The sequence below is a fragment of the Manacus candei genome, unplaced genomic scaffold (assembly GCF_025592945.1).
Source record: "Manacus candei isolate 608988 ecotype Guabito, Panama unplaced genomic scaffold, ASM2559294v1 h1tg000028l, whole genome shotgun sequence".
Taxonomy (NCBI): Eukaryota; Metazoa; Chordata; class Aves; order Passeriformes; family Pipridae; genus Manacus; species Manacus candei.
In genome coordinates, this window is record NW_026138076.1 from 38,121,288 (window position 1) to 38,135,566 (window position 14,279).

Genomic DNA, 14,279 nt, shown 5'->3' on the forward strand with positions numbered 1-14,279 from the left:
AACAATAAAACCAGCCTTTGTCTTACTGTTCCCAGAGCCCATCCCTGCTCTTTCCTCATGGCAGCGAGACGGCTTAGACTCAGATGAGGCTCGCCTTTCCCCGCAGGCTGGGCGCTTAATTCGCCAGCTGCTGGATGAGGACAGCGATCCTATGCTGTCCCCTCGCTTCTATGCCTATGGACAGAGCCAGCAGTACCTGGATGATACAGAAGTGCCTCCTTCTCCTCCCAATTCTCATTCCTTCATGAGGTGGGTGGTGATTTGCGTGTGCTGACCCTCCCTCCCAGCTGCATCAAGCAACATCCTCATATGTTATCGTATCATATACATCATATAGCTGTGCTGTGTTGTGTTTCTTTTCCTGCTCACAGGAAACTGTTGTTTTTATGAAAGTTCTTGGTAGCTAATCATTTCTGGGTTTGTGAATTTATATCTAGGGAGTTGCTGCTGCTGAAAGAGGCTGTTAGAGCATCTTTTGCTATCTGTCATTGCAGAGTAGCAACATAGCATTCTCACTTTCTGGGCTTTGCCTTTATTTACCCAAAGTTTAAATGCCGTTCTCTGCATCGAGATGTACTGTGGCTGTTTGGATAAGCTCTTCCTGCAATCTCTGTTCTTGGTAGGAGGCGGAGTTCATCTTTGGGATCTTATGAAGATGACAGAGAAGACCTTACCCCTGCACAACTCACCCGGAGGATTCAGGGACTGAAGAAAAAGATCAGGAGATTTGAGGACAAATTCGAAGAGGAAAGGAAATACAGAGTGAGTTTCTAGGAGTTAAGCATTTATGTGGAGATATATGAATTAACAACAAAGGGAAGGGACATCAGGGAAATGTGTCAAACATACAGAGGGCTTGAAAGCTTTTATAAGGAGGAAAAAAAAAAGAAGAAATTAACAAAGCTACTGCCCCTAAAAAAATGTGTATCCATACCAAGCAAATTACCTTTCCAGGCATTATGTACTATCAGTGCAGCACAAGAGAGAGAGTCTAATAAACTCATAGGATTTTGATCTCTGCTTAAGACAGGGAATAGGAATAGCTGTGTTAAACTTCTGTTTGTTTACTTATTTAAGTTCAGCTTATGGAAAGCACATTTGCACATCTCATTTGCATTGTGGTAATCCCAGGACACCTGTGCATTGCAGAGGAGAGAGAACAGCTGCCTTCACTCCTGAGCAAGGAACCACAGTCTTCTGCTGAGCAGTAGTAGTGGACTGTACTCTAATTGTTCCTGACATGCCCTTCCAGTGCACAGAAAGCTTTTTAAGGAACCAAAGCTTTGCATGTGTGTATCTTTGCTGGAGATTGAAGTACAAAGAATTGTACTGAAAGGATCTTGCCTGCAGTAAAAAAGGCTGGAAGAAATGCTCAGAGTTTGCTGTAGCCTAGCATTTAGGTTATTTTGTTGTCTTTGGATATAAGGCAGTCTTTGGTGTGGATACATGTATCCTAATACTTTTTAAACTGTTCATGTTAGGTTTCCTATTTTGGAGGTGCCCTCTTGTTACAAAACAATAGACACAAGGATTCCAATGTGCATCTGACCCTCTGAGCCACTTCTATGACTCAGTTGTTACCGTCAAATGTTTTGTGTTTTCTAAAAAGAAAATCAATTTCATGATGCCCCTAAGACAGTGTTGTGAAGGGCAGGAGCAATTAAAACAAGGTCTGAAATGAGCTGGTCAGAGGTGTGCAGGTGCCGGTCAGAAAACAGTGACTGTGCTCTGTGCTGGATCCAAGTTCTGTTGTACCTCTTTGTCCCACACACTTGTTTCAGTGAGTCTCTCCTGTTGGTTTAACACAGATTCAGCATGATTCTTCTTTCCTCTCAGCCTTCCCACAGTGACAAAGCAGCCAACCCCGAAGTGCTCAAATGGACAAATGATTTGGCCAAATTCCGAAAGCAGCTTAAAGGTGAGCAGCCACCACTGGTGCACCTTTGGGGGGCGGCTCAACTCTGACTCATTTAGATTTGATGTGAGGTAGCGATCCTGTCACTGTCACATTTTAAAAATGACAAATTACGCATCTTCCAATGTCCCTGTTTAGAGTCAAAACTGAAGATATCGGAGGAAGACCTTGGCCCTGTTGTGCGTCAGCGAAGCAACACGCTTCCCAAGAGCTTTGGCTCTCAGCTGGAAAAGGATGATGACAAGAAGCAAGACCTGTCAGATAAATCTGCCAAGCCTGCTGTGGAAGTAACCCTTGACTCTATCCAGAAGAAGCTTCAAGAAAAACGAGCAGAAACAAATCGACCTGAAGATATTAAGGTATGACGTAGACAAATCAGGTTTAGGTCTTTAAGTACAAGTAGGTAACTTGTGGCTGCACAGTCACTTGTGAGAGCACTGTGGTCTTCTACTTTTGTTTAAAAGTCTACAACCTTTACTCTGGGCTCACTTGCTTTAATTTCTTTCCCTCTGCCCCTTAGTATCTGATTTTTTTCCAGAGCTCGGTTTCTTTTGTATGTCATCATATGTTCTTTGTCTGACCGTTGTATATTCTGAGCAATGTTTCTGAATTATTGCAATATTTCCTGCCCTGCATTTGGCTATTTCTGTTGTTACATCCAAAGGCTTCTGGCAGATTCTGAGTCTTCCACTGATACTGGAGATTGTGTCATCTGTTAGCTTCTATTTATTTCAAAGCTGAATGCTATTCTCTCAGGGTATTTTATCACTACCCTTCAGAGTTTCACATGGAGCTCTGTTAGCTGCTGGAATCTCTGAGGGTTATCAGCAGGGAGGTCTTTGTGTCTGATGTTGAATGCTCCTGAGGTTTGGGCAACCTTGTAAGTGAAGTCCTTGAGTCTGCTGACATGTAAATTGTGCAGTGGTTTGTAAGAGTGAGGCAGACAGCATTATCTTTGTTTAATAGATCTGAAGAAGAAGAACTTGCACATAGTGTGTGTGTGTTTGGCTATTTTCTGACTGTAGCAAGAATCCAAGCCTGGCTGTTTGTAGAGGGCCTGTTGACAGTATTTGGTATTGTGATAGGGAGAGAAGGCGTGGAGTCGGGTAAGTTCAGTGGGAGAGCTCTGGCCAACTTAGTTAGAGAAGTCTGTCTGTCCTTTATTTTTTTGGCTTTGTCCCCTCAGTCTGTCTGCCACAGCTTTTCACTGCATGGCAGAATTGGCAAAAGGAGATGATCTGACTGCACTTCAGCTCTTGGTAAAGTGTATTTGTGGCAGTCAAAGCAAAGGTGTCAAGTTTTGCAAGAGGTATTGGAGCTTGTCTCAAATTTATAGAAAAAGAAAGGACATGTGTTCTGTTGTAGAATTTTCACTGCAGATCTTAACCGAAAAAGAGCCACAATCATCGAAAGTTGCATAGCTTGTTTTTTCAAAGCACACTGATAATCAATAAATCCCCCTTAAAAAATATCTTCATGTGCAAAATTTACATGTTTTTAATCTTCCTGCATTGTATGTAGGGTTCTACTCACAGTCTCCTTGGCAATATAGCTGGAATCTTCAAAACTTTCATGACAATATGACATGACTTTGATTATACCACAGATCAGTATTGTTTGAGTCCAGGAATCTGACTTTGTTTTCTTCTTCCTCCTCCTCTCTCTCTGTGCCAAATTTCATAGGACATGACAAGAGATCAGATAGCAGCTGAAAAAGTGGCTCTTCAAAAAGCTTTGCTGTATTATGAAGGCATTCATGGCAGACCGGTATGTACTGCACCTTTTTTTTTTTCAAAGTGCATATTTCTGTGTCTTTGTCTGTGGTAAATGATACCCATAATGCTCCTTTGATGTCACTGGTCACTGGAACTTTTTGCTCTTCAAACCCCCCATGCATCCTCTAATCCACCTCCCTGATCCTTGACTTCCACTGCCACTGAGGAGTCTGTTCTAGGCAAGGTGGTGCCACACGCAGCACAGGGATTGACAGACACCTGCAGGACAGAGCCTACAGGCCCAGTGAGGCCAAGTGTGCATTATTTTGGCATGACACTCACTAGATTCCACAGACATCCAGTTTGTGTGTTGTCTCCCATCCAACCAGGAAGTTTGCAGTTTTTTGGTATTAATGGCTAACCAGGAAGGCACTTTCAGGGAGTTGACAGGACATTTGGTTCTTCTCCTGAGAAAGAGGTGGGTTTTATCTGTGTACCAGAGGAAGAGAATGGCATGAGTTTTCTTGTACATTTGATCTTAACAAAGCCAAATTATTTATGAAGATGGGGAATTAAGTATTGTGTTGATCCCTGCTGTGGCAGAAACACAGTGGCTTCCAGGCCACCAAGTTGGCTTACTATGAGTCCCTCCTTCTCTTTCAATGATGACACTGTAATCTTTGCTACCAGCTGCATGGGTAAAGTAACTTAGTGTCAGAGTGGTGCTAATCCTTTGAGCAGTGGCTTGGGAGCAGCAAATTACTGCTTATAAGGAGTACTTGATTAGTGCAGCTGACAAATCTGTCATTCTGCTCCTGCATGGGATTCCTGATCTTTTCCTTCCTTTTGCTTCTGAATTATTTCCTTCTTTATCCATTGTTTTTAAAATAGTCTCACTAATTTATTTAAATACATTCATGAAGTGCTAATATTGTACAGTCACATATATTAGCAATTAAAAATGGCATAGTTATATGAGAGGAAATGCAGATTTATTCTTGAGTAAAATAGCAAAAGGGAAGCACAAAGGAGTCCACTTAACCTTCCCTGTCTTCTCCATGAGACCAACTCTGCTTTTGCTGCCTTTACAATGATGTAAGTCAACAGGTAGCATCCTTCTGAAGTGAACTCACTTGAATCTGTTTAAAAAAAAAACAAGCCCAGAGCCTATCATGTCAGCACACCTTTTTTTTCCCCCTCCTTCCCTTGCTTCATTTATACAACTGCTTTTTAGTTTATTTGTTTTTAAGTAAGCAGTCTATACCTAGCAACACTGAAGTGCATGGCAAGGAAGACTGTAGCTGATCAGCCTTTGCTGTTCCTAGCTCCTGGCACTGCAGCAGTGGAAAAATACTGAGAGTCTGAGGAGAATGGGGATAGTTCAGCCAAGTTTTTTTTGTCTTAAAGACATTTAACTAAACAAGAAAAACAATGGAGCTCAGATTTATTGTGCAACTGGGTCTTTCTGCACCAGTGATACACGAACCTGCAAAGGTGGAACTGAACTGTTTTAGTTAAGCCAAAAGTCTGTCTCTGCAGAAATTCTTGAGCTGCTCTAACAATGCGACCAATGGTCTGTTCCTCAGCTGCAGCTCTTTTGCCATGTGGAGTGTGCCCCAGAGTTGTGTCAAAGGTTCCATTATTCCAGCAGTCTCTTTGCATTTTGATGTTGTCCCAAAATATACTCAGGCTTTGCTGGTCTTACTTATGTTTACTTAATGAGACAGTTTGCCTGTGTGCTAAGCATTTACTTTCAGAGTCTGCTTTCTGTTAAATTTGCTGGTGTAAGTCTCAGACTCCATACACTTAACTTCCAATGCCTAAATTAATTTTCTGTGTTGTTCCTCCATACTGATATCCAGACACTGAAGTGTGTTGCTTATCTTTTCCATTCTTCAACATACCTAAGGATTTTTGTCCATGCCAAGGCTTATGTTTATTTTTCTGTGCAGAACAGTACTGTTTATCAACTTTGAAATATTATTAATTGAATGCTTTAGTTCTCAGCCTCAACATGAGCCTCAGCACAGTCTTGGTTTGGTTTTTTTTTGAAGTAAGAGAGACTGTCTGAGCCAACAGTAGTGCTGTACCTCCTGTTTTACTAACTGCTAGTCTAATAAAGCTAGGATTAATATTACATATATATAATTTTAGACTACTCAGTTTCTACAGTTGTATTCTTGATTAGTTACAGAGAAATGTCCAAAGATGGAGGCAACTTGCTAGCCAGTGCAACTGAGTGCAGACACATCAATACAAAACTCAGTACAAAGAGGGCTGAGTGAATTGTTTGATGCTGCTCACATTCCTCTGATCCATGTGAGCTGCTTACTCAACAAACAGGCAGTATTGGAGCCCTGCTGTGCTTTGTGGGTGTGGGACATTCAGGCCCTAGAGCTCAGACTGCCCATCTGGGTGCCCCATATCAGGCTTGGGCGTGTTTGCATTGAACAGAGAGAGCAGTGAAAAGATCTTCCTCCTCCTTCCTCCCTGTTCTTCTGCCCCCAACATAGGAAACAGGCTTGGTTTTCAGGAGGAAAATGTTACCTCCAGATTCTGAGTTCATCCCTGCCATCCCACTCCTGGCAATGCTTACAGCTCTTCTGCCCCTTGCACCAACACCCTCTCCTGCTCTGGAGGGAGGATGTGAAAGCTTTAGAAAGCTTACTCCAGTGAAAGTCAACTGCAGACAAAATAAAAGGCAGTTCACTTTAAAATTTCCTCCCCATCTCAAGCTGTATTCCCTTTCCTCCTATTTCTGTTGTAGAAAAAGAGGCCTCACAAAGCTCCCCAGAGGTTACACTGTCAGTGATGATTTTTATATGGCGGTTGTTCAGGTGCTCTGGTGATTAGCAGCAGTAGAAAGCCTTGAGGAAGATAGGCATGACATCAGTTAAAGCTTCCCCATAAGAGCTTTATAATCTAAAGTTAGACAAAAGATCTAATGGAAGGACACTCATCGTAGAATGTGGGTCAGACAGTGCTGAATGATGATCAGGTTCTGCTGAGGATTTTGTTTGTTTGTTTTCTAACCCTGCTGTAACACAACACTGAAGAAATAAAAGAGCTTCTTCACGACTAGTACTTAGTTGGACAGACCTCTGCTTTCCCACACTAGCTACTGGCTGTTAGGTCTTCCCTTCTGCACTGTCAGTGCTACTGACAGTTTTTGGCTTAGCTTAAACCTGAAATTAAAACAGAAATGAATACCCTTAAGTTTCTAATGCTCTCAGACTGAGGAGGGAGCACAACAGGCAGTTAGGAGTGGGGTTAAGGACGGAGCAATGTAAGGAATGCCTGAGGTGGACATTACAGCACTATTCTGTATTCTTTATGCCACACAGCCCTGGCACCTTTGTCCCTTCTCAGCTCTGGTAACTTCTCCCCAGCAAGGTGACTGGAAGGAGGTGTGGAGGGCAAGGTTAGGGGGTTAAAAAAGTGAAAAACTGCTGGCTTGGACAGGAAATTAGGAGGAATAACAAAGCCAGAAAGTCAGTTTTTATGAAATCCGTAGTTTAACCTGCTTGGGGAAAGTCTCCTTACATTGTAATGTCCAGTCATTGCAGCTCTTTTCCCTTTTACTGAATCATAAGTACAGCCTCTGAGGGCCAGCCACGGGAATAAGGATGGGAAACCTCATCTTGTACTTGTGATTGCAGGCACAGACTGCTGCCTCTGAGGGTCATTTTTCGCTGTGGACATGACACCTAATCAGTCATTTAAACCACCTATGTCATACAGCCCCTTCACAAGACACCCCCCCACAGCTCAGCTGGCACTGGGCACAGGAGTTGCAATGAGTACACGAGCACTTGCATTACCACTGTCAGAGCTAATGCTGCTCTCCTGTCATCTCCATACAATTCCTTTCAAGCCTCCTCATACTAATGGTGATCGCAGGCATGTGAGTTAGAGTGGAGTACTGCTTCAGGCTTCATGGATCTCTCTTCTTTCTCCCTTTCAGGTTACCAAAAATGAACGACAGGTGATGAAGCCATTGTATGACAGGTATCGCTTGGTCAAACAGATCCTCTCCAGAGCCAGCACCATCCCTATTATTGTGAGTAGAGCATTCTTTTGGGGGCTCTTTCTTTGGTTTCAAGCTGAGGAAGCAGGAACCACCACACTTTTGCATACAACACAGTCACTAAGGCCAAGTCCCAACCTCCCTGATCGCTCAAAGATCAAGCAAATGAGTGAATCAGTGGCACACCTTATACTGAAGTAGGGCAAAGCTGATCAAGGGTCTCTAAGTACCCACCCATGAGCCATGGGACACATCTCACTTTGTGTTGTTTCTTCTCTTTCCATTGGGCTGCTGCTGTTATTTCATCATCTTCTGTTTGGCTACAGCCTCACTTCCCTTTCCGTACCAACCCACGCTGAGCTATAGGTCTTTCATGCTGCTTGGTTACACAGAGTTGTATGTCAGGAACACAGACTTGCATAGATCCCACAGGGCATAGCAGTGTCCTTGGTGAAAGAAAGGGCTGGCAGTCTTCTAATGGTTAATTTGTATTAAAGAGATCCTGCAAGTGGTAGATATTCCCTCATTCAAAGTGGTGCTTTGGCAAGGAGACACAGCTACAACCAAGGAACCCAACATAAGCCTCTAGGGAGCAAATTCACTGTCATTTTAGACAACTTGTGTAAGCCACTTTAAAAAAAAAAAATTGATCTAAAAAACCCACACAGAATACTTGGAGCCTTTCTATGGAACGAGAATTCTTTTATCATGGTTCCTGTTTACTCTGTCCATCATGTATGAACCTTTACTTTTTTTGCTGTTCCCAAGCTGTGCTGATGTCCTGCCCACTTTTTATAGACTGCCAGTGATGTGAACGGACTGGCAGCATCACTCAGTGCAGTCACACTGAGAAGTGAGGCTTTTTTCTGCAAATAGTGGGAGGTGGTCCTAGTCCTGCGTTTAAAACAAAACAAAAAGCTATTCCTCCCTGAATATGCAAAATACTCCCCAAAATGGATGTTTTGAAGACAGTGCTGGCAATCATGAAGGAAGATGCTATGTAAGTGTGCTGTGGGCAGTTTAACACAAAGCTCTCAAAGGAGCTCAGGTCCTGTTTAGACACAAAACTGAAATTTTACAGTGGCTATCCGAGGAGAGATGAGACTGGCTTTCCCCAGCCCCCTTGAGTGAGAACAGTGAGAGGCTCATACAGAGTCAGGACACATTTGAAAATCCATCTCTGCATCATTAGGAACTTCAGTGGGAAATCAGGCTCCTGGAAAGCAAGTCTGGAGAGCCTCGCTGAGCTTACACTGTAGCTCTGGAGAACCATCCAGATGTTGTGTGTGTGTGTATGGACTTTGGGCTGGGGATTATTTTCTTGCAGCCTTTGCTTTGTACTTACTGCTCAGCTAGTATTCTAGCATCCAAGCTTTTTTCTTAAAGGAGATTGGCAGTGATGTCCTTTGCTAAGCAACATCCTGAGAAAAATCAGCCCAAGGTTCAGGGGGTTTGCCAGGAATGTTTTTTTCTGTGAGAAATAGATTTCTCCTGGTGGTCCAGCGATGAGCTGGGAGTGAATGTATGGGTGAGAATGAGCTGAGAGCAGGTGGTGGAGGAGAAAGGGGTTCACAATGTAACATACTTGTTAACACCTGTCACAGGGTTCCCCCTCCAGCAAGCGGAGAAGCCCTTTGCTGCAGCCAATTATCGAGGGCGAAACAGCTTCCTTCTTCAAGGAAATAAAGGTGAAGACCTCCAGCTGCTAACTAATTGCTCAGTTTGCATCAATTTTCCCCTTATACCAATGAAAGAGAATGATTGATTTATTTTTTTTTTGTCAGTGTTGATTTTTTTGCAGTGTCCTCCTGAAAAATCAGTAGGTGCTTTAAGCCTCGCCAATTCTGATCAGATTCTTTCCTTGTAGATAAGACTACAATATTTCCTTGGCTTTGCATTCTTTCCTGTCCTTCTCCTTCCCCCTCCATCTGCACATAATATATTTTATTTTGCTTCAAAAAAAAATAAAAATCACAATTACCCTTGTTTCTTTCTTTCTTATTTGCTTTCCTCCTTTCATTTTAATGACACTAACTTGTTTTGCAGTAGTTTCTCTCACTCCAAAGCTCTGTGGCTTGCACACAGCACCCTGGCAGGAATGAGCTCTCACAAAACTAACGCTTGCACATGGAGCCAACCGGGGCACTTACGGGATCCTGACCTACTCCCATTCGCGTGCTTATTTTGTCTAGGCTCTGTGTCACCACCTGGTGAAGGGTATTTCTAGCTAAGTCACATGAGGATGGAAGTAAGAACATCTTGATTCTGCTAGTTAATGCTTGGTCATTTGGATGGCGGGATTGTTGTGTGTCTTCTTCTCTTGCTGCTGTGGAGTAATAATTCTAGGTGATGATGATTGCTATGATATTGGGCCTTCCCCTGAGGAGTGAAGTCCAGCAGTTGACCAGGACAGAGAGCATGGAGCTGGCCCCTGGCTTACTTTTGGTACCCATGCAATGCAACAGGGGAAAAAAGGGCTTCAGCACACTTGGGTTATTTTATCTCTTACCCAGCCAGAGCTTGGTTAGTAGTGTAAGTACTGCAGGCTTAAACATCCCAGGTAATTTGATTACTAAGCAGTTACAGTAGATTGTGTATTAGTGGACTATTCAAGACACATATTCATTGATACCAGATTGCAGACTGAAGATGTTGAGCTGCTGTTTGGAGGCTGGTTAATAATCACTAAGCTTCTTAGTATTTTCTAGATGACCACTGGATCAGTTCTGCAGTAGTGTTCTGGTGGGGGAGTATTTTTGTTTGCTTCTGTTTTTTTCTTTTAGCGTGTTCTCTGTTTTTCACCTATGCTTGCACCCAGAGTCAGAACTTCAGCTGTCAGTTATGGTGATCTCTAATGGCCAGCATGGCTGGTGCTGTGCCAGGGCAGCAGTGTCCTACAGGGGATGGAAACCTAGAGAGCTTTCTGACTGAAGATCATGATGACAGCCTTAAGCCTGTTAACACTTACATGCCCATTAGCACTTAAATGGGGCCCCGTGGAGCCACATCTGACAGCTTTGTACTGAACTTCACTCAGAACTGAAGAGAGGATATGGCCAAAATGCCCCAGAACAGCCACTGCATAGATCCTCTATGGGCAGAACACTATTTGACAGACCTCTGACAATCGGGTTGTTGGGGTTTTTTCCTTGGTTGGTTGGCTGGGGTTTTCGGAAGCATTTGGGAGAGTTGGCTAAAAGCTTGAAAGGTGTTTGAGGTGAAGCCTTACCAAACATTTTGATACAATATTTTGGATGTTGTGTTGAAAAAATCATTGGGATTCTCGCTTTCTGTGAGTGCCAATGATAGGATACTCTATAGATTTTATATTTGTAACTCTGTAATACCTCATGATTACCCAAAGATCCAAGCAGGTGCACACTAAATGGATCTAGTCATTGAAGATCATTCTGGTTCAAGGTGTAAATGCTGGTGCAGGTTTAAAATAAGATTCCTGTGTGAGACTTGTGTAAAGGGAAGGCCTTAGATGGTCATTTCTATTTGAGTTCTTGCTAAGAATCCTTTTAATTTGCTCTTTCATTTGTAACAGCAAAATGTGATAGCCAGATGCAGTGTTTTGGCTCTGAGGTCTAAACAAATGAAATTTCTGCAGTTTCTCTTCCTTCTGTTGTGCCCTGGAGTGAGGCAAGACAGGCTCATGGGCATCCATGGGGAAGACACCTTTCATCTGTCCTCAGGAGCAGTTTGTCACACTGCCTTTGAGAATTGTCTGTTTACTTCTTTTGAGAAGCTCACCCAGGAAAGGGCATGGGAGCTTCTCCTTTGGTGCCAGAGAGATTCTCCTAAAACAAAATGTACTGTTTTTGCTTAGATTGACTTAGCAAATCCTCCTCCGTGCCACAGCAGGACTGGTGTTCTGCTGCAGCCCTGGTTGTCCTTACCTGTCCAGGCAGCACAGCACATTTGGGGACTGGTAAATGAACAGTCTTCCCTCTCTAGTTCAGCTTGGAGTTGTTTGCAGGGTTTAAGAACAGTATGTGACTGCTGATTTATGCCTTCTGTTTAAGCTATAAAATTTACATCTGACAGATGGGTCGCTAGGTATTGCTTTAACTTTCACAAATTATCTTTCCCTGCAGATTTTCCTAAGATGCATTCAAACTTCTCTGTATCTTTTATTATTATTGCTACTCAGAACTTCTCCCCAGCTAATGTTTATTTCACCCTCAAGCTTGGTTGTAATTCTTGGCCTGTGGCTTTGAAATGCATTATCATAACCTAGAGCTTTAACTTAAAAAGAAAACTCTGGGCAAACTATGATTTGATTTAAATGTATGCATTTATGAATCATTGACTTTGAGGATTTAATGGGACTAGGCCAGGTCCTAGTGTTACCTTCTTCCTTTTTGCTTGAAATACAGGGGTAGGTATCTCTTAGGAATAACTGAACTGTTCACAAGGAATCACACCAAAAAAAAGTCAAGAAAATGTCTTCTTTTGATCCCAATGCTACAATATATTTTTGTTTTGAAGACTTCAGTGGTACTAGCTCTCAAACGCTTTTAAAGATATGCATGTGCTTAGATCCTTCCTGGCTAGAGTTACATGGCTGTAAAATAAATATATATATACACATACTTACATATTTAAGAGATTTACTGCCCATGCTGGCATTTACTACCTTTCGTTCGTGCTCATCCCTCATTCTTTATATTAAGGTTGAAAACTGCCTTCTAGAAATGTCTCCATACATAAGAGACTGGGCCCTTTTCCCTGATAATTAAAATAATTTCTGGATAGTGTCACAGGACAAGCCCTACATTCAAGAATGCTGTGAATTGGTGAATACCAAGTGCAGCAGGGACTTTCAGATCTCATGTCCATAAATTTTGTAAAAAATTGGAACACAACCAATTCATCAGTGTGCCTTGGGGAAACTGGAAATTGCACTGTGCAGAGTTCAGACTTAGTGTTTTCTACTCCAGTTTTTACTGTATTCCAGCTAAATGGTCAGAGCTGATGTCGGGAACGTGTTAGCAACAGCAGTCCTTTTACAGTCAGTCATATCCCACATTTGGGTAATTGTAAGACTGATCTGAGCTCATTGGTATCACTCTACAAACACTAGAGATAGCTGTTGAGCTGCAACTATTGAGAGAATATCCACATTTTAACCTGGAAGTCTTTATGCTGCCAAGTGTATGCTGTAGGGAAAAGGCAGAGGATGGCTGATGTGCTGTAGACAGTATGCATAATGACTGTAAGTGGGTTGATTTACATCAGAATACATAAATTAAACAAGGCAACGTGTTGTTAAGAACCCCATGTATTTTTTTTTTACTCAACTGTGTTGCCCTGGGTCTCCTTAACCTATTGAGTCTGGTGGTTGCAGTTTCTCTGTCGTGCTTTGGGTATGGGCTGTCTTACTGATGGTCTCCTGGTGTCCTGCGTATTGCTTGGCAATTGAAGTGTTTGCTCTGCCTATCCACTTCTTTTCTTACATGTTCCCCAGTGCATGTGGTGGAAGGAGGAACCTGTTTCTGAGAAGGGAAGCAGTAACCTATTCTGTTGTGGGGGTGCTCTGTCCCTGTCTGTAGGAGGAAGAGGAGGGGTCCGAGGAGGACAGCAATGTGAAACCAGATTTCACAATCACCATGAAAACAGATTTCAGCGTGCGTAGCTTCTTGGATCAGCTGGAAGATGATGCTGATGGCTTTGTTTCCCCGGTGGATGATAAGATGCCATCTAGGAGCAATCAGGATATGGGGCTTTCAAATCTCCATGAAGCATCCATGTATGTTAAATTCACAGGCAACTTCAAAAAGTTATTTCTTGCTAAGATAGCATTTTATTTGTCAGAAAAGTGTCTAGATTTTTTTTCCATTTGTGATCCGAGTGAGAAGTTTTTGTGCTTTATTTTTAAATGCAATAGACCCTTATATGAAAGAGTCTGGGAAGAAATTACCTTGTCCTGATACTCATACTTGGCTTCTGCATCTTTGGATTCCAGCACTAAATAATAGCCCCACCTCACCAGTGGCAAGCCTCTATCATGAAAACCCTCTACTCTACAAGGTTTTGAGGTCTTGGAGAGGTCAAGTGGAACTAGCTTCGCTAGTTTCAAACAACTGAGTCTGATGCAACCACATGTAGGTGGTAGCCTTGAGTTGTGACCATTTAATCTTGAACCTGTAAATGTCACCAAACCCAGACCCATCTTCAGCAAGTAAGTTTCATAGAATTGTGTGCCCTGGGGAAATTGGAAATTGTGAAACGCACACTTGACCTCCTTAGAGGCTTCAGCTGAAGTGTATGATCGTTTTTCTGAACTAAATTTGGAGAGCTTTTGATTTCAAGTAACATGAGGTTGCCAGAGCAACTCTGTTGCTTGGCATATGTGCAGCTATACATTTGTAGGTTTACTGTATGTTTCCTGTTATAGTTGTGTACATATGTATAATCTTATTTATCTTTAAACCCAATAGCTCTGAACTGTTGGAGCAGCTCCAAGAAGTCAGGGAAGAGAAAAAGCGTATCAGAAAAAAGTTGAGAGACTTCGAAGATAATTTTTTCCGACAAAATGGAAGGTAATAATTTCTCTCTGTTATTCAGCTACTTTGTCTGGTTTGCATCTACAGAGAGCTCCAAATATGGAAAGTTA

General features: G+C 42.5%; 1 protein-coding gene across 13 annotated transcripts in view; it reads left to right on the forward strand.

The window, feature by feature from the left end:
• The window catches only part of FAM13A (family with sequence similarity 13 member A), a 139,987-nt gene that overhangs the window by 121,046 nt on the left and 4,662 nt on the right, over positions 1–14,279 (forward strand). For 11 of the 13 annotated variants that reach the window (XM_051789729.1, XM_051789728.1, XM_051789732.1 and 8 more), the window contains 9 exons: positions 36–249; positions 624–762; positions 1,837–1,918; positions 2,054–2,274; positions 3,599–3,682; positions 7,595–7,690; positions 9,262–9,345; positions 13,216–13,412; positions 14,104–14,205. In XM_051789729.1, coding sequence (XP_051645689.1) covers positions 36–249; positions 624–762; positions 1,837–1,918; positions 2,054–2,274; positions 3,599–3,682; positions 7,595–7,690; positions 9,262–9,345; positions 13,216–13,412; positions 14,104–14,205 — 1,219 coding nt within the window. The other 2 variants (XM_051789730.1, XM_051789735.1) reach the window with 2 other exon arrangements.